Below are 18,570 nucleotides of genomic sequence, written 5' to 3'. Positions count from 1 at the left end.
AGAGCTAGTATCTGGAATGATAATTATATTTTGTTAGTCTCCAGATCTTTGTAACAGGTTTTTCTAATGATAAAAATTATAATTTAATTTTAAGTAGTGGTAACTGATTTCTCTGCTGGTTCGTTAACCCCCTGATGACGAGGCTGAGTTTGATCCATGTTACTTTCCCCACAGTGCCTTGCTCATAGGAGATGATCTGTGCATATCCAGTACCTGCTCTGAAAGGTAGTTGTGTGCTGATTATTCTGCGTGTAGGTCTGTCTAGTGCCTGGCGCAGTTGACTCAAGGAAGAAAGGAGGCGAGTCAGAGACGAACCCTGAGTCAGTCTTCGGTCATCTTCCACACCTTCTCCCTGTGATATGGTAGCTGCCCCACGATCCAGTTACCACGTAGTACTGCGAACCTCTCATCTGTATGTCTTTCTTAAACTGCTCTTCCAGTTTCTGTCCATCTGTCCTGTGCACACCTCCGCCTGACGTCCTTCGGTCATATCAGATGTCACGCTGACACTCTCCTGTTCTCCCGTTTCTGTGTTGGTCCCTGGTGTCTCACCGGCCACTGGGCGCCCCAGTAGCCATGCTTAGCTCCTCCCTGCCTCTTGAATACTGCTTAAATATTTCTTAAATACAAGTTTTTCTTTAGCTTGTGCCAGTATGTCCCAGCTCACACCGCTGCTCTCTTCCTGTCCGGAACATCCCTCGCCCTCTGCGGGTCTGTCCTTCCCCCCCGGCTGAGAGCAGGGACTCAGACGTGCCCCGAGCACCTCTGCCGCTTCTGTAAGTCACGTCTGCTCCACGGAGCACAGCGTGCTCGAGCGCGCCCGTACTGCCGTGGGTGCTTTTATGCTACGGCCAGAGTTGAGTGGTTGTGACAGGGCCATTGGTCTGCAAAACCAAAAATGTACACTACGTGGTTATATTTCCGTTTTATTTGTTTAGAGAGGAGGAAGGGAGAAAGAGAGAAATATCGATGTGAGGCAGGCACATCAATCAGTTGCCTCCTGTACATGCCCCGACTGGGGATCGAACCCGCAACCTAGATTATGTGCCCTGACCGGGGATCGAACCCGCAACCTAGGTTATGTGCCCTGACCGGGGATCGAACACGCAACCTAGGTTATGTGCCCTGACCGGAGATCGAACACGCAACCTAGGTTATGTGCCCTGACCGGGGATCGAACCCGCAACCTAGGTTATGTGCCCTGACCGGAGATCGAACACGCCACCTAGGTTATGTGCCCTGACTGGGGATTGAACCCGCAACCTAGGTTATGTGCCCCGACCGGGGATCGAACCCGCAACCTAGGTTATGTGCCCTGACCGGGGATCGAACCTGTGGCAGGACTACACTCCAGCCAACTGAGCCTCACCAGGCAGGGCTACTGTGTGGCTCTTCACAGGAAGCTTACTGACCCCTGCTTAGAGCATAGAGTTCTCTACTGGTTTTCACAGCCAGAAGTTTGGGGACTTCTCTTCCTGGCCCTGTGACCCTGGGCTGGGGCACCCAGTGTGGGGCCGGGACCCCTCGATCCTATATAGCCGAGATATCCCTTCCGATTTTTATCCTCCACACATGGGTGTGGGCTCAGCCCGTTCTGCATCTCCACCCCTCCTACCGGTCTCCATGCGGCTCTTTGACTCCGTAGTTGTAGGACTTCCATTCAGCCAGATGTCAGGCAGTTCTGAATGATGGTGGTTCTGTAGTTTACTTGTAATTTTTAAAAAAATGTTTTTATTGATTTTTTAGTTGTAATTTTAATGTGGTTGTGGGAGGCGAGTATCATGTTTACCTACCCATTTCAAGTCTTTTTAAAAAGTTTTTTGCAAACTTTACATTGCTTGTGTTTTGTTCATCTTTTTATTAATGTTTAGAATTTCTTTCTATATTGTGGACACAAGTCCTTTGTCAGATATTTGTTTTGTAAATATAATCTCCCAGTCTATGTTTCCAGTGTTTGGACCGTCTGTAAAATATTTATTTATTTTTAGATTAACAATTGGATCCATTAATTTAAATTTAAAGGCATTTTGCATGAATTCATATTTAAGCATATTGTTTGAAAATGTAGTCAATGTACCAGAGAGACCCGGGTTCGGTTCCTGCTAAGGGCACGTACATCGGCTGTGGTTTGTCCCCGACCCCGGTTGGGGTGGTGTGGGTGGCAACCACTCGATGTGTCTCTCTCACGTCCATGTTTCTCGTCCATGTTTCTCGCTCTCTCCTCTTCCCTCTCTCCCTCCTGCTCTGTCTGAAGATAAATGCAAAAATTTCCTCATGTGAGAATTAAAAAAAAAAGAAGATGTAGCCAATGTACTATTTAGAAATAAGGTTATCTCTGTGGATAAACATCCTTTGCAATGTTATACTTTTTGCTTTAAATAGTTGTCTTTTATTTATTTATTTTAAATAATCTTTTGGTATTTTATTTATTAATGTTTTTAATCCTCAACTGAGGATATTTTTCCATTTATCTTCAGATAGAGTGGGAGGGACCGAGGGAGGGAGAGAGAGAGAGAGACATCGATTGATTGCCTCCTGCATGACCCCAACTAGGGCCAGGGACCGAACTGCAACTGAGGTACATGCCCTTGACTGGACTCGAACCCTCAACTCTTTGGTCTGCGGGCTGATGCTTAAACTGCTGAGCCAAACGGCCAGGGCAAATAGTTGTCTTTTAAATAAAGAGAAGAAAATAAAAGATAGTAATTTATATTTACCCCATACAGCTCCCTTTTTTTCCCCTGGCTTCTGAGAATGTCTAGTAATTTTTAAATATATATTAGATATTGTGGGTGATGCATTATAGACATTCTGGATTCAGTTGTCTTCATCTGAAGAGTGTTACTTTTTGTTCTAACAGGCAGTTAAAATACTGACTGATGACCATGAAATTGTGAAGACTTGGTTTTATATTTTGTTAAGAGTATGTCTGGAGCCCTGGCCGGTTTGGCTCAGCGGCTAGAGCGTCAGCCTGCGGTCCTGAGAGACCCGGGTTCGGTTCCCGCTAAGGGCGCGTACCTCGGTTGCAGTTGGTCCCCGGCCCTGGTCGGTTGTGCGGGTGGCAGCCACTCGATGTGTCCCTTTCACATCGATGTTTCTCTCTCTCTCTCTGTTCCTCTCTCTCCCTCCCACTCTACCTGAACAAAAAATGGAAAAATGTCCTCGGGTGAGGATAAAAAAATAAAGAGTATGTCTGGAAGTTCCAAGGTGTTTTTACTAATCTCTGATTTGGTGGAATGCAAACTTTCAAATGTCTTGCAGTGGGCGAAGTCTGCTTACTTGTTGGCCGTCCAGGTGTTTCCTTCTGCTGAGTCCTTCGCGTCTCCTTCATGCATGTGCTCTTGGGAGGTTAGCCTTTAGGTCTCCAAAGAGAGTTACTGTTAGAGTGTTCGGGGCCCCTTCCTGTGCCTCACCCCTTTCCAAGATCTCCCTCTTCAGTTTCTGGTGGCTCTGGTCATCCTGAACTCTGCCCTCTGCGACCGCACGCCAAAGACGCCGGCTTTTTGCTCAGGTTTTAGCTCTTCTGCACCACAGGGGCTCCCCCTGGCTGCGGTGGGAGGTGAAGGGGTGTTTCTGGGGAAGCTCCGTAACAGAGTAGCTTACTCACTGGGTTCGCCTTCACGGTCGGACCACTCCAGTTTCTGCCTGCTTTTCAGCACTCTTCAGTGCTTTCAGGGAGTTTTTTTCTTTCTTTCTGAAATTTAAGGTGTCCCCGAATCACCTTATCTGAATGGATGCGCTGTTTCAAAAATTCCCACAGCGTTCTGTACCCTTACAGTTCTGTATGCACAAGATTTTCCTCCTGGTTCTCTATTGCTGCATTACAGAGAACTTCAAAACTCCGTCGTTTGAAACCGCCATTATATCATGCTTGTGGTTTCTTCGGGTCCGGAATGTGTAAGGGCCCAGCCAGGTGACGTGTCTCTGCCCCATACATCTGGGCCTCATGCTGTGGCTGGAATAGAATCAGCTGGCAGCATCTGTTCACACATCTGGCAGGTGATGCCAGCAGTTGGCTGTACCTTACCTGCAGTGGGACCAGGACCCCGTACATGTCCTCAGCATTGTGGCCTTGGGTTTTTACATAGCAACTCAGGACTCGAGTGTTAGTGTCGCAGAGAACCGGCTACCAACTGAATTGCCGCTGAAGATCGAGTCTCAGAGTCGTGTGCAGAAGTTACAGGGCAACACTGCCCCTCTGTAGTTCAGCCGTCTTCATTGTGGGTCACGTTCAAGGAGAAGGACGTGGGCCCCTCTCAATGGGAGACGTGTCAGAATTTGCACACATGTGAAACCACCATGCTCATTTAGCAAGTGATAAGTCCCCGTTGGTCCGGGCACAGCCCTGCGTACGTTTCCATAGGTATTCCTTGAAGTATTGAACTTTTATTCTTCACTGTAGTAGAATTAGACCTAAAGTACATTTGTGTTCAAGCTTTATTTATTTATATTTTGTTAATCCTCACTTGAGGGTATTTTTCCATTGACTTTTAGATAGAGTGGAACAGAGGAAGGGAGGGAGGGGGAGAGAGAGAGAGACACATTGATTGGTTACTGCCTGCAGGACCCCCGCTGGGGCTGGGAATCGAACCTGCAACCCAGCCATGTGCCCTTGACTGGAAATAAAACCCGAGACCCTTCGGGCGGCAGGCCGATGCTCTGACTGCTGAGCCACACCGGCCAGGGCTGTGTTAAAGCTTTAAAGGAGGAGTAAGGCCTTTCACGTCTTGAAGATACCTTTCCTGTCCTCTCCTTTGCAGAGACGTGCCGGGTGAGGATGGCAGGCTTCCTGGACCACTTCCGCTGGCCGGACTGCGAGTGCGTGGACTGGGGCGAGCGGAGGAATGCCCTGGCCTCCGTGGCCGCCGGCGTCCTGGTGAGTGGGGCCCGATCGGTCCGGTTCTGCCTTCCTCAGCCCTGAAAAGTAGTGCTGACCCCTTGAGCTGTGAACGCCCTTCAGCACTGTTGAGCTCGCTGTTGTTTGTGTAAATAGTTATCGCAGTCCAGGTGGTCCTGAACAGATGCGGTAGGTCCTGGGTTCCCCTGACCTCGTGAATTGGCTGGACTTCAAGCCGTCCCTTCGGTTTCAGAGCTAAGACCGTGGTAGGCAGCGCGGTGTCAAGTTGACGTGTGAGCCCTTTAAGGCCCAGAAGCTGCGCAGCCCAGTGTCCCCGTCGAGGCGCTTGGCATTCAGCACGGACCTCAGGCTGCGTGGACCTCAGGCTGCGTGGGGCGAGGCTCCGTGTGGCAGGGGCCACAGCAGGGGCCCTGAGACAGACAGCGGCTGCATTTGCTGCCGGCATTTTTTTATGCTCACCCGAGGACATTTTTCCATTTTTTGTTCAGAGAGAGTGGGAGGAAGAGAGAGAGAGAAACATCAACGTGAAAGGGACACATCGAGTGGCTGCCACTCACACGACCAACCAGGGCCGGGGATAAACTGCAACCGAGGTACATGCCCTTAGCAGGAACCGAACCCAGGTCTCTCTGGACCTCAGGATGTCGCTCTAACTGCTGAGCAAAACCGGCCAGGGCTATTTTTTTTTAACTTTTTATTATTGAAAATGTCAAGTGTACCAACAGAAAGGGAGAGGGTAATAAAGAGCCCCCTCCTCTCTCACTCTGTTGACTTATCATCCAGCTTCATAAAATAAAATAAAATCACGATCAGCTTTTCTGTAGCATCCTATCAACCACTCCTTGCCCCAACTGCATTAAAAAAGTTTTTTTTTCTTTATTGATTTTTAGAAAGAGAGGAAGGGAGAGAGAGATAGAGATAGAAACATCGATGAGAGAGAACATCGGTCTGCTGCCTCCCACATAACCCCCATGGGGATCGGGCCCACAACCTGGGCCTGTGCCCTGACCAGGAATCGAACTGGCGACCTCTTGGTGCAGGGTCCATGCTCAACCACTGGGCCACACCGGCCGGGCTAAAAGGTTCCTCTCAGTGTATAGTTCCGTACCTGAAGGCCTTAGAAGCAGTAAGCACAGTGCGGCAGGAACTGAGGAGCCAGAAGCAACCTGCGTGGGAATTCTGTCAGGTGCTTCTACCAGCTTCCTGCTCGTCAGGGTCATCTCGCCTGCGGTTCATTGGTCTATGAAGTTCATTAGCAACTTGTCTAATTTAAGTCCATCCAGCTTAGTCTGCATAGAAACATTATATTTTACAAACTTCTGTTTCGTTAAACAGTATTTAATCAGATTGCATAATTAACCCCGAACTAGGCTTCAGTAGTTTTGGACGGTGACAGCTGACAGCTCTTGTGGAAGCAGAGGTACGGGGCATGTCTGACACGAAGCTTCTCAGACAGTGTGAAACATGTCGTGCGGCCAGGACGCTGGCTCGTTGGAGGCTGGTTAACAGAGCTTTGGTTGCAAGTAATGATGGATGAAAGAACAGGGAATTCATTCCCAAGTATAAGTTTTTCATCTTGCTTTGAGGGCAGAACTTCAGAATCTTAACCAGATGTCACTAGTTAGGTTCACCTTATATGCTGTAAGGAATAAGTAAACAAGGATTCTTATTTTTTATACGTCAACATCCAAAACTCAGGGTGGAGTGTACTTCATTTGTGTGGTCTGTAGAGAAAGAACGTTAAGGAGCAGGTGTGAGGCGGAGCCGGAGTGTCCGTGTGGTTGCAGACACTCACGGGGCTCTTCTCAAGTTTTTCACAGGCTGGTGGGTGATGATCGACGCAGCGGTGGTGTACCCCAAGCCCGAGCAGCTGAACCACGCCTTTCACACGTGCGGTGTGTTCTCCACGCTGGCTTTCTTCATGTAAGTATGCAGGTAATCTCAACCCAAGATGGTCTTTCTGAAAATAGTGTTTCCTTAAAGTGTAATGCGATCTGGAATAACTTTTAAATTTAATTGATGGATTCATTTTTTTCATCTTTATTGTTGAAAGTATTACAGATGTCCACTCCCTCCTTTTTTCCCCCACTAACCCCCCTCACTCCCACCCCCCTCCTGCTTTCCCCAGATGGATTCTTCTTTAAATAAATAAATACATTCCCATTTTATTAAGATTTTTAAAAATAAAGAATGAGTGCTGAATTTATTCAGATATTTTAGCTTCTGTAAAGATTGTCAGTGTGATTTTTTTCCCCCCTATACATATATTTTTGAAATTTTTTTTATTGTTTAGAGACAGAGGAAGGGAGAGGGAGAAAGAGAAACATCGATGAAAGAGAAACATTGATTGGCTGCCTCCTGCACACCCTCCCATCGGGGATCAAGTCTGTAACCCCAGCATGTGCCTTTACTGGGAATCACCTCCTGGTGAATGGGACAGTACTCAGCCAACTGAGCCGTGCCGGCCAGGGCTCCTTATGTTTGTTAAACTGGTTATTTACTATATTTTAGTAGTCCAAAGATTATTTTTTTATATTTTAATATCTCTGAATTTCAGGGTGCTTTTTAGAGTCAGTGATATCTTATAATTACAGTTGATAATTTTTTTTTTTCTTTTTTGGCCATTTAAAAAGTAATGGTGAGCCCTGGCCGGTTTTGCTCAGTGGTTAGAGCGTCGGCCTGCGGTCCCGAGAGACCCGGGTTCGGTTCCCGCTAAGGGCATGTACCTCGGTTGCAGTTTGTCCCCGGCCCTGGTCGGTCGTGCGGGTGGCAGCCACTCGATGTGTTCCTTTCACATCGATGTTTCTCTCTCTCTCTCTGTTCCTCTCTCTCCCTCCCACTCTACCTGAACAAAAAATGGAAAAATGTCCTCGGGTGAGGATAAAAAAAAAATAAAATAAAATAAAAATAAATAAATAAAAAGTAATGGTGAGCCTTGGCCGGTTTTGCTCAGCGGTTAGAGCGTCGGCCTGCAGTCCGGAGAGACCCGGGTTCGGTTCCCGCTAAGGGCACGTACTTCAGTTGCAGTTTGTCCCCGGCCCTGGTTGGGTTGTGCGGGAGGCAGCCACTCGATGTGTCCCTTTCACGTCGATGTTTCTCTCTCTCTCTCTCTCTCTCTCTCTCTTTTCCTCTCTCTCCCTCCCATTCTATCTGAACGAAAAAATGGAAAAATGTCCTCAGGTCAGGATAAAAAAAAAAAAAAGTAATGGTGAATTTTATTTTTTATTTTTTAAAATCCTCACCCAAGGATACTTTGCCATTTATCGCCAGGCAGAGTGGGAGGGCGGGAGGGACAGAGAGAGAGAGAAACATCGATGTAAGAGAGACACATCAACTGGTTGCCTCCTGCACGACCCCAACCAGGGGTGGGGACTGAACTGCAACTGAGGTATATGCCCTTGACTGGAATCAAACCCACGACCCTTTGGTCCTGGGGCCAACACTCTACCCCTGAGCCAAACCAGCCAGGGCACGTAATGGTGAATTTTAAAAAGCAGTGGCATCTTAGGGTTAATGGAATGTTACATTTCTAGATTTCTCAGTAGTGACTCATCCTTGAGTGTTGTCATATACTCAGCTTTCGCCTGGAGGATTACTTTTTAAAATGGGTTGCTTGACTCTTTGCCAGTATTTGGGGCAGTGGGGGCAGGGCAGGATTGGTCTCAAATGAGAAGCAAATGGCTTTTCTTTCTTTCCTTTTTTTAATTTTTTTTTTTTATCCTCACCTGAGGACATTTTTGCATTTATCTTCAGATAGAGCGGGAGGGAGAGAGAGAAACATCAATGTGAGAGAGAGAGACATCGAGTGGCTGCCACCCACACGACCCCAACCGGGGCCGGGGACAAACTGCAGCCAAGGTACGTGCCCTTAGCGGGAACCGAACCCGGCACTCTCTGGTCCGTGGGCCAGTGCTCCAACCGCTGAGCAAAACAGACCAGGGCACGGCTTTTCTTTTTCATTAAATCATTTTCAGGTTTATCCATTATCTCACTTCATTAAAGAGTTTGAAAGATTTTCATGGATGTCTTTTTTTTTTAATTTTTAAAGAATTTTCTTTTTCTTTTCTTTTTTATTTATTAATTTGTTTTTGTTACAGATGTTTTTCATTTTTCCCCCATTGACACCCTCCTCCTCTCCCCCCCCACCTCATCCCTAGCTTTGTTGTCTATGTCCATTGGTCATGCATACATGCATGTACGTTCTGTGGTTTCTCTCTTTCCTCCAACTCCCCTCCTCTGAGGCTTTTCAGTCTGTACCCCACCTCTATGTCTCTGGGTTAATTTTGTTCAGTTTGTTTAGTTCATTATATTCCACAAATCAGTGAGATCATGTGATATTTGTCTTTCTCTGCTTGGCTTGTTTCACTTAGCATAATACTCTCCAGGTCCCTCCATATTGTCTCAAAGGACAAGAGATCTTTCTTCCTTACAGCTGCATAGTATTCTATTGTGTACATGTACCACAGCTTTTTTTCTTTCTTTTTTTTTTTTATCCTCACCCGAGGACATTTTTTTTGTTGTTGTTCAGATAGAGTGGGAGGGAGAGAGAGAGAGAGAGAAACATCGACGTGAAAGGGACTCATCGAGTGGCTGCCATCCACACAACCCAACCAGGGCCGGGGACAAACTGCAACCAAGGTACATGCCCTTAGCGGGAACCGAAACCGGGTCTCTCTGGACCATAGGCCAATGTTCTAACCGCTGAGCCAAACCGGCCAGGGCTTTTTTTTTTTTTACCACAGCTTTTTAATCCACTCATCTACTGATGGACACTTGGGTTGTTTCAGAGTTTTTTCTTTAACTTGAAAGTTTGACCACTAGATAACCACATCAAAATTACAACTAAACTATAGAACAACCATCATTCAAAACTGCCTGAAATCGAGCTGAATGGAAGTCCTACAACTGTGAAATTAAAGAAGCCACATCAAAACTGCAATCAAGACTCAGTTACAGCCCTGGCTGGTTTTTCTCAGTGGTTAGAGCGTCGGCCCACTAAGGGCACCTACCTCAGTTGCAGTTTGTCCTCGGACCCCAAGGCGTTGTGTGGGTGGCAGCCAGTCAATGTCTCTCTCTTCCTCCCGCTCTACATCCCGCTCTATCTGAAAATAAATGCAAAACTGTCCTTGGGTGAGGATAAAAAAAAACAAAACTCAATTACAACAGAAGGGTGGACACTCCACACGGGGTGCACCTTGAGGGCCTGGCTGGGGTGACCAGGGAGGCTGTGCCACTGGACCCTACAGGACACCTACTACAGTAGGCCACCCGAGGAAACCTAGAAGACATAGTAACTGTACCTAACACGTAGAAACAAACACAGGGAGGCAGCCATAATGAGGAGACAAAGAAACAGGTCCCAAATGAAAGAACAGAATAAAACTCCAGGAAAAGAATGAACAAAATGGAGATAAGCCATCTAACAGATGCAGAGTTCAAAACACTGGTATGAGGATGCTCAAGGAACTTACTGAGAACATCGAGGAACTTAGTGAGGACCTCAAGAGCATAAAAAAGGACCAGTCAGAAATGAAGAAAGCACTAACTGAAATAAAGAATAATTTACAGGGAATTCATAGTACAGTAGGTGAAGCCAAGAAGCAAATCATTGATTTGGAATATAAGGAAGCAAAAAACACCCAATCAGAACAAAGAATCCAAAAAAATGAGGATAGTATAGGGAGCCTCTGGGAAAACTTCAAGCGTGCCAACATTCACATCATGGGAATTTTAGAAGGAAAAGAGAGAGAGCAAGACATTGAAAACCTATTTGAAAAATCAGTGACAGAAAATTTCCCTAACTTGGTGAAGAAAATAGACTTACAAGTCCAGGAAGCACAGACAGTCCCATACAAGATGAATCCAAAGAAGCCCACACCAAGGCATGCCATCATCAAAATGCAAAAGGTTAAAGACAGAGAATTTTTTTTTTTTATCCTCACCCGAGGACATTTTTGCATTTATCTTCAGGTACAATGGGAGGGAGAGGGGGGAGTGACAAGAGATATTCAAAATGATGAAAAGCAAGAACCTACAGCCAAGATTACTCTGTCCTGCAGAGCTGTCATTTAGAATCCATGGCCATATCAAGAGTTTCCCAGACAAGAAAAGGCTAAAGGAGTTCATCACCACCAAACCAGTATCATATGAAATGTTGACGAATGTTCTTAAAGAAGAACAGCAAAAATTTGAACAATAAAATGGCAATTAATACATATCTATCAACAATTTAATCTACAAACAAGATGAGCAAGCAGAACAGAAACAGAATCGTAGATACAGAGAACTTTTTGTTGCTTGGCAGATGGGAGGGGCCTTGGGGGGATGGGTGAAAAGGTGAAGGGATTAAGAGATACAACTTGGTTGTTATACTGAGGAACCTCAAAGGGAAGGAGGGAGGGAGGGCAGGAAGAGATAAACCAGAGAACTTCTATGCTTATATGCACAACCACTGGACACAGACAGTAGTGTGGGGAAGGCAGGAGGGGCTGGGAGTAAATGATAACTTTGCAGGATAGAGTAATCTTGGGGTCATTGGGGGAAAAATGGGGCACGTCTGTAGTACATTCAACAATAAAGATAAGTTTTTTTAAAAAAGTTGGCCTGGCCAGTGTGGCTCACTGGTTGAGTGTCGACCCTGCACCAAGAGGTCACCATTTCGATTCCTGGTCAGGGCACATGCCCAGGTTGTGGACCTGATCCCCAGTGGGGGGCATGCAGGAGGCAGCCAGTCGATGTTCTTCTCTCTCATTGATGTTTCTGTCTCTCCCTCTGCCTTCCTCTCTCTCTCTAAAATCAATAAAGAAAAAATGTTTTGAAAAAATTTTTAAAAAAAAGTTGGACCCTGGTCAGTTTTGCTCAGCGGTTAGAGTGTCAACCTGTGGACCAATGAGTTGTGGGTTTGATTCCGGTCAAGGGCACGTACCTCAGTCACGGTTCTGTCCCGGCCCTGGTTGGGTCATGCAGGAGGCAACCAGTCCATATGTTTCTCTCACATCAATGTTTCTCTCTCTCTCTCTCCCCCTCCCACTCTGTGTGATGATAAATGGAAACGTGTCCTCAGGTGAGGATGAAAAAAAAAAAGTTTGGACCACTATAGACTGGTCACTTTGTCACACCTGATTTATAAATAATAGTTCAGCCCAGTTGGTCTGGCTCATTGGTTGAACATCAACCCCTGCACCAAGAGGTCACTGGTTTGATTCCGGTCAGGGCACATGCCCAGGTTATGGGCCCAATCCCCAGTGGGGGGCATGCAGGAGGCAGCCAGTCGATGTTTTCTCTCACTGATGTTTCTATCTGTCTCTTCCTCTCCCTTCCTTTCTCTCTAAAGTCAATAAGGAAAAAAAAAATTCATCCATTTGATGGTAAGAATTTGGTACCCTGACTGGGAATCGAACCTGAGACCCTTCGGTACATGGAATGACACTCTAACCACTGAGCAACATTGACCAGGGTATGGAGGTCTGTTTGTTTTAAATCCTCACCAGAGGATATTTTTTCATTGTTTTTTTTTTTTTAGATGGGGGGGGGGGGGAGAGAAACATCGATATGAGGGAGACACATCAATTGGTTGCCTCCCACATGATCCCTACTGGGGCCAAGGATCAAACCCACAACTCTTTGCTCTGAGGGCTGATGTTCTAACTGCTGAGCCAAACCAGCCAGGGCTGGATGTCTTTTTTTTTTATCCTCACCCAAGGACATTTTTGCATTTATCTTCAGATAGAGTGTGTGTGGGGGGCATCAACGTGAGAGAGACACATTCGAGTGGTTGCCACCCATACGACCCCAATTGGGTCCAGGGACAAACTGCAACCCAGGTACGTGCCCTTAGCGGGAACCAAACCTGAGACTCTCTGGTCTGTGGGCCGACACTCTAACCCAGCTGTTCTCACCCTGTGGGTCACGGCCTCTTGGGGGGTCGAACGACCCTTTCATAGGGGTCGCCTAAGACCATCAGAAAACACATCTTTCCCACCCTGGCCGGTATGGCCCAGCAGTTGGAGCGTCAGCCTGCGGTCCTGAGAGACCCGGGTTCGGTTCCCGCTAAGGGCACGTACCTCGGTTGCAGTTTGTCCCCGGCTCTGGTCGGTCGTGCGGGTGGCAGCCACTCGATGTGTCCCTTTCACGTCGATGTTTCTCTCTCTCTTCCTCTCCCTCCCACTCTACCTGAACAAAAAATGGAAAAATGTCCTCGGGTGAGGATAAAAAAAATAAATAAATACTTTTAAAAAAAGAAAACACATCTTTCCCATGGTCGTAGGAACCAAGACACCGCTCCTCTGCCTGGCTCCAGGTGGGTCCGCCCACACGCAGACACGCCCACACGCAGACACGCCCATGTGCAGATCTGCCCACACACAGCAAGAGGACCTGTATTAAAGGGTCGCGGCATTAGGAAGGTTGAGAACCACTGCTAACTGCTGAGCCAAACTGGCCAGGGCTGGATGTCTTTTTAAAACAATTATTATTAAATTTATTGGGGTGACATTAATAGGATAATATAGGTTTTGAGTATAGATTTCTATGATACAAGGTCTGTGGATGACATTGTGTGCCCACCACCCAAAGTCAGATATTCTTCCATCACCATATATTAGGCCCCCTTCACCCCAGTGAGTGGCTTTTAATAATTAAGAAATAGGTTAAACATTGAGATTAGAAGGTTTTCTTCCACTGTCAGGAACATTTAAAAGTTGAAGTTGTAGAAGATGGAAGCACTTACGTTCATTCAGAATGCTAAGAAGAAGCCATTTCTGCTGCAGAATCCTCCACCCAAATCACAACTCATGGGCCTGTTGGTCGCCCACAGACCGCATGTTCTCTGAGGGCGAGAAGGCATCAGGGTAGCCACTCAGTACAAAGAGAAACCTTTAAACTCTTATCTTCTCTTTGTATTTTATTTCTTTTGTTTCTGTCACCATTTATCCCCCCTGTAATCCCCCTCCACCTCTACCGACCCCCCTCCCTCCCACACTGATACCTTTAAACTCTCGATTGTAATAAGAATCTTACAATGGGATGACGCACACTGAGCATCCATGTATAAATGTAAACTAGGCAGAGAAATCAGAAAAATGACCCTCTTTCATGATCTCTGGAAACAAATAATAGTAATCTCTTAAAATTAAGAGTGTTTTCTGAGTGTACTTTAGGAAAATGAGACTAATACAACATTTGTATCCGCTAGTATACAGTATTAAGTTAAAAGGCATGTTCAGTTGTTCAGATATCGACTCTAGTTAGGAAATGTTTTCCTTCTAAATGATAAGTACTATCTGAATGTGTCAGCATCATGAAAGCTGACTAGACGGTTCTGTGTTGTTCTAGGATAAACGCCGTGTCCAATGCTCAGGTGAGAGGCGACAGCTACGAGAGCGGCTGTTTAGGAAGAACAGGTAAAGACGGAAGAGGGATTTCTCAGCAGAAAAAACAAAGCCTCTAGTGAGTCTTTATGTAGGAATGATCGTGTGGAATTTGTAAAACGTAACTTTTAAAAAAGTTTTAGTGTTATTTAAATCCTTAAGAAATGTCAAGTTACTGCCAGAAGTTACTATTTTTGTCATGTTATACTGCCAATAGTTTATAAACAAACTGTTACTATTCAAAACCAGTGGATGTTGGACTCCAGGTTACTCTTCCCAGACTAATGATGGATTATTCTGCCCCCAAATTTCGACCGGTAATATTGCCCACGAGATGCTGACTGCAGAGTGTGGTGGTTGGGAAATCAGATCTAGGACCACAGTGTTTCCATGTTCCACTCTGAGTACTTGAGTAGCCACCCACGCACCGCAACATTGTCTCAAAGAATGTGCTGTTTGTCTACATAGAAAAGGTGGTTTTGGAGTTTGAATCCTTTTGAATTGTCACCCAATAGTGTGTTTCTTTCTTTTTTTTTTTTAATCCTCACCTGAGGATATATTTTTTAAAATTTATCAGTGGAGTGGGAGAGAGAGAGACACATTGACTGGTTGCTTCCTGCACCACCCTGACCAGGGCTGGGGACTAAACCGCAACCTAGGTACATGCCCTTGACCGGAATTGAACCCACAAATCTTTGGTCCACGGGCCGACACTCTAACTGCTGAGCCAAACCGACCAGGGCCTGTGTGATTCTTTTATTTGGGCTGTAACACATTCTGTTGGAACCCAGGAGCCTGTTTTCAGCGGAATCTCCATGCTTTATGGAGAAGGCACAGGGCCAGAAGTTCTGTCTCCAGCTTCTAAGGACTCGGAAGAGGGATTTGTGGTGATGGCTGGAAGTTTGGAGTAGGTGGGCATTTTGAAAGATGATCAAGAATATTAGGAAACAGACCTGGCCGGTTTGGCTCAGCGGTTGGAGCGTCGGCCTGCAGTACAGAGAGACCCGAGAGAGACCCGGGTTCGGTTTCCGCTAAGGGCATGTACCTCGGTTGCATTTTGTCCCCGGCCCTGGTTGGTCGTGCGGGTGGCAGCCACTCGATGTGTCCCTTTCACGTCGATGTTTCTCTCTCTCTCTCCCTCCTGCTCTATCTGAAAGTGAATGCAAAAATGTCCTCAGGTGAGGGTAAAAAAAATTGTTTTTGGTGCTAAGAACATTTCACATGCGATCTATTCTTTCAACAAATGTTAAGTGCCCAGTACGCGTTGCTGCCTCTGGGCACGATGTTGTATGGCAGATCTCGAGAACGCACATGTTCTTCTGAGGGGAGGGTGACAAGTGGCAGAGAAGCCTAAGTTAAAAGTGCAGTGTGTGTGTGTGTGTGTGTCACACGCATGTCTTGTGTCCCAGCCTCAGCAGGTAATGTCAGCAATAAGGGAGAATAAAGAATAAGAAAGTGTGTATTAGCAAGTGAAATGTTGTGCATAGAGCACAGGATACTTTGTTTGATTATGTTTCTTCACACACTAATCCACAGACACTGCTGTGGATTATGTTACTATTCACTATTTTCTGGAGAAGATTTCATTGTAACGTACCCAAACTTTTCAGCTTAACGTAGGACTTGTGTTTGCTTTGGGTCTCTCAGGATCCAGCGTTCATACTTTTACCCTTACTAAGTCATTCCATTTTATTCTGTGGCTGTCCGCACGCAGCTGAATGTACCGTGTGGCTTACACGTGTTTCTGTGTGGTGCACCCGGTGCTGGGAGGGCTTCGGGAGTGAAGGTGGCCGTTCGGTAGGCTCACCCATGCGCCGCCCTGGACCGAGCAAGTGACGGTGTGGCTTGGACATCGTCCTCACTCGTTTGCAGTCTCATTCCTTCGTGGTGTGGCTAGCTGAAGGACATTTGCCACTTCTAATAGAGCAGTTACTTTGCTAGTATATACAAAGGTAAATTTTCAGTTGGGGTTTAATTAGCCAACTTAGTCAAATGATTACTTATGCAGCTTGCCTAGTTTAGTTTATTTATCCAGCTATTCGTTTCTCTAGCCAACAGAAAGGTGACTTTGGCGTTTAGTTTTTTAGACTCTCCATTCAGGTGACTGTTACAGTAGGTGTATATAAACATGAGACGTCTTTGTATGCATGACGTGTATTAGGTTGACATGTTGCTAGTGATGTTTTCTAAGACACAGAGCTGCCGAAAGGAGCAAAGTCATGATGCCTGTTCTTCATGCAGGTGCTCGGGTCTGGCTCTTCATCGGTTTCATGTTGATGTTCGGGTCGCTCATTGCTTCCATGTGGATTCTCTTTGGCGCATATGTTACCCAAAGTGAGTATTTATTCCTCCTTTATGTCATAGGAGACATTCAGCTACGTCTTTTATGTTTGGCTTAGTCTGTTTCTCCACTTGGAGTAAATTTCGTTTAATCACTCAGTCCGCTTGAAGCTGTGAGTCTGCGAAGGCACGTACGTCGCAGGGTCGTTGAGCGCAGTGGGAGGGCCTGGCTGGGACACAGCCCGGCAGCACCAGGACCGCTCGACGTCATCTCCAGAGTTTCTGCTTTTCTCCCGTACCATTCTTTTTTTTTATTCTCACCCGAGGACATTTTTTCATTTTTTGTTCAGATAGAGTGGGAGGGAGAGAAAGGAAGAGAGAGAGAGAAACATTGACGTGAAAGGGACACATTGAGTGGTTGCCACCTGCACGACCCAACCAGGGCCAGGAACAAATTTGCAACGGAGGTACGTGACCTTAGCGGGAACCGAACCCGGGTCTCTCTGGACCACAGGCCGATGCTCTAACCACTGAGCCAAACCTGCCAGGGCCGTACCATTCTTAAATCTGAAAAATTCTGAATTCCCAAACGTACCCGTCCCAAGGATCTCAGATAAGGGGTTGTGGACCCTGATGTCTTTCTACCAATACCTCCTCTCCCTAACCCAGCCTGCAAGTTTCCAGTCATAGGTGCAAGGGGGAGGTTGTTTTGTTGTTGTTTTTGTTAATCTTCACCTGAGGATATTTTTTCCATTGAGTTTTAGAGAGTGGAAGGAAGGGAGGGAGAGAGAGAAACACTGATGTGAGAGAGGTACATTGATTGGTTGCCTCCTGCACACGCCCCGACCAGGGCCAGGGACAAACTTGCAACCCAGGTACGTGCCCTTGCTCGGGAATCAAACCCATGACTCTGGTGCGTGGGGCTCTAACCACTGACCCTCACCGGCCAGGCACAGGGGAGGTTTTGAGGCCGCGTGTAGTCTTCATGCAGAAACTGCTGGTGCAGCAGAGCGAGCTCTCGGCCCAGCCATCACCTGAGCTCCGCAGCTGCGCCAGGCACCAGAGCCTGTCACCCAGGGTGGGTATCTGCACGTGGCTCCGGAGGCTCCGGAGGGACCTGTTTTCACCGCCTCTCCTTTCACTCCAAAGGCAGGTGGCAGCTTGTTCATCTCTGACCCTCGACCTCTGAAATGTCACTGTCCCTCTGCTTGACTGTCACAGCTCCTGTCCTGACCCTCGGCTGACCTCTTAATATCCTGAAGGATCCCAGAAGTCTCATACTTTTCTCAGAATAAGATCTTTGAAATACATGTGTCTTTCACTTGGCACAAAGTCAATCAGTGCGAGAGGACAGTGGTGACCAGTGTCCAAATAATACTGCTCACCGGATATATCTGAAATGTGTCATTTTGGTTAATGCGAAACACTGTGGAACACAGTTCTAGGGTGCAGCTCACTTGAAGGCGAGTGCATTTTTAAAGCAGCCTTATCGAGGTGAAGCGCATGCTGTGTGATTAAAGTGTATACTTCCATGTTTCTGAAGCCCAGAGTGTGTGACCATCAGCACAGCTCAGTTTCAGAGCTTTGTGACCCCACAGAGAAACCCTGCCCGCTCGGAGTCCCTCCCATCACCCTCCTCCACCAGCCCCAGGCGGCCAGCCGTGTGCTTCCGGTCCGCTTCCCAGGACCGGGTCGTCCAGGACGGGCGGCCGCCAGTGCTCGTCTCGCTGGGGAGCCGCACAGTGACCGGAGCAGCACGGGAAACGTCCCAGTTTCTGTTCTGGAACGGGCATCAGTTACCATTCCTGAAAGGTGTGGGAAGGCACTCCGTTTGTAAAGGTTGTGCACTCGCTGGTTGTATCTTTTTGTTGTTTTTTAAAAATAGTTTTAATCGATTTTTTTATTTTATTTTTTATTTTTATTTTTTTTATCCTCACCCGAGGACATTTTTCCATTTTTTTTGTACAGATAGAGTGGGAGGGAGAGAGAGGAAGAGATAGAGAGAGAAACATCGATGTGAAAGGGACGCATCGAGTGGCTGCCACCCACACGACCAACCAGGGC

At 46.8% G+C, this 18,570-nt stretch overlaps 1 protein-coding gene across 4 annotated transcripts in view; it reads left to right on the top strand.

Moving 5' to 3' along the window:
- The window catches only part of TMEM50B (transmembrane protein 50B), a 36,774-nt gene that overhangs the window by 12,133 nt on the left and 6,071 nt on the right, over window positions 1–18,570 (top strand). For all 4 annotated transcript variants that reach the window (XM_036243092.1, XM_036243089.1, XM_036243090.1 and 1 more), the window contains exons 2-5: window positions 4,761–4,876; window positions 6,669–6,781; window positions 14,192–14,259; window positions 16,468–16,560. In XM_036243092.1, coding sequence (XP_036098985.1) covers window positions 4,778–4,876; window positions 6,669–6,781; window positions 14,192–14,259; window positions 16,468–16,560 — 373 coding nt within the window. In that variant the 5' untranslated portion in view covers window positions 4,761–4,777. The remainder of the gene's footprint in view (window positions 1–4,760; window positions 4,877–6,668; window positions 6,782–14,191; window positions 14,260–16,467; window positions 16,561–18,570) is intronic.

The sequence above is a fragment of the Molossus molossus genome, unplaced genomic scaffold (assembly GCF_014108415.1).
Source record: "Molossus molossus isolate mMolMol1 unplaced genomic scaffold, mMolMol1.p scaffold_m16_p_5, whole genome shotgun sequence".
Taxonomy (NCBI): Eukaryota; Metazoa; Chordata; class Mammalia; order Chiroptera; family Molossidae; genus Molossus; species Molossus molossus.
Note: the sequence above shows the minus strand (reverse complement) of the source record. Positions and strands in the feature narration are given on the sequence as shown.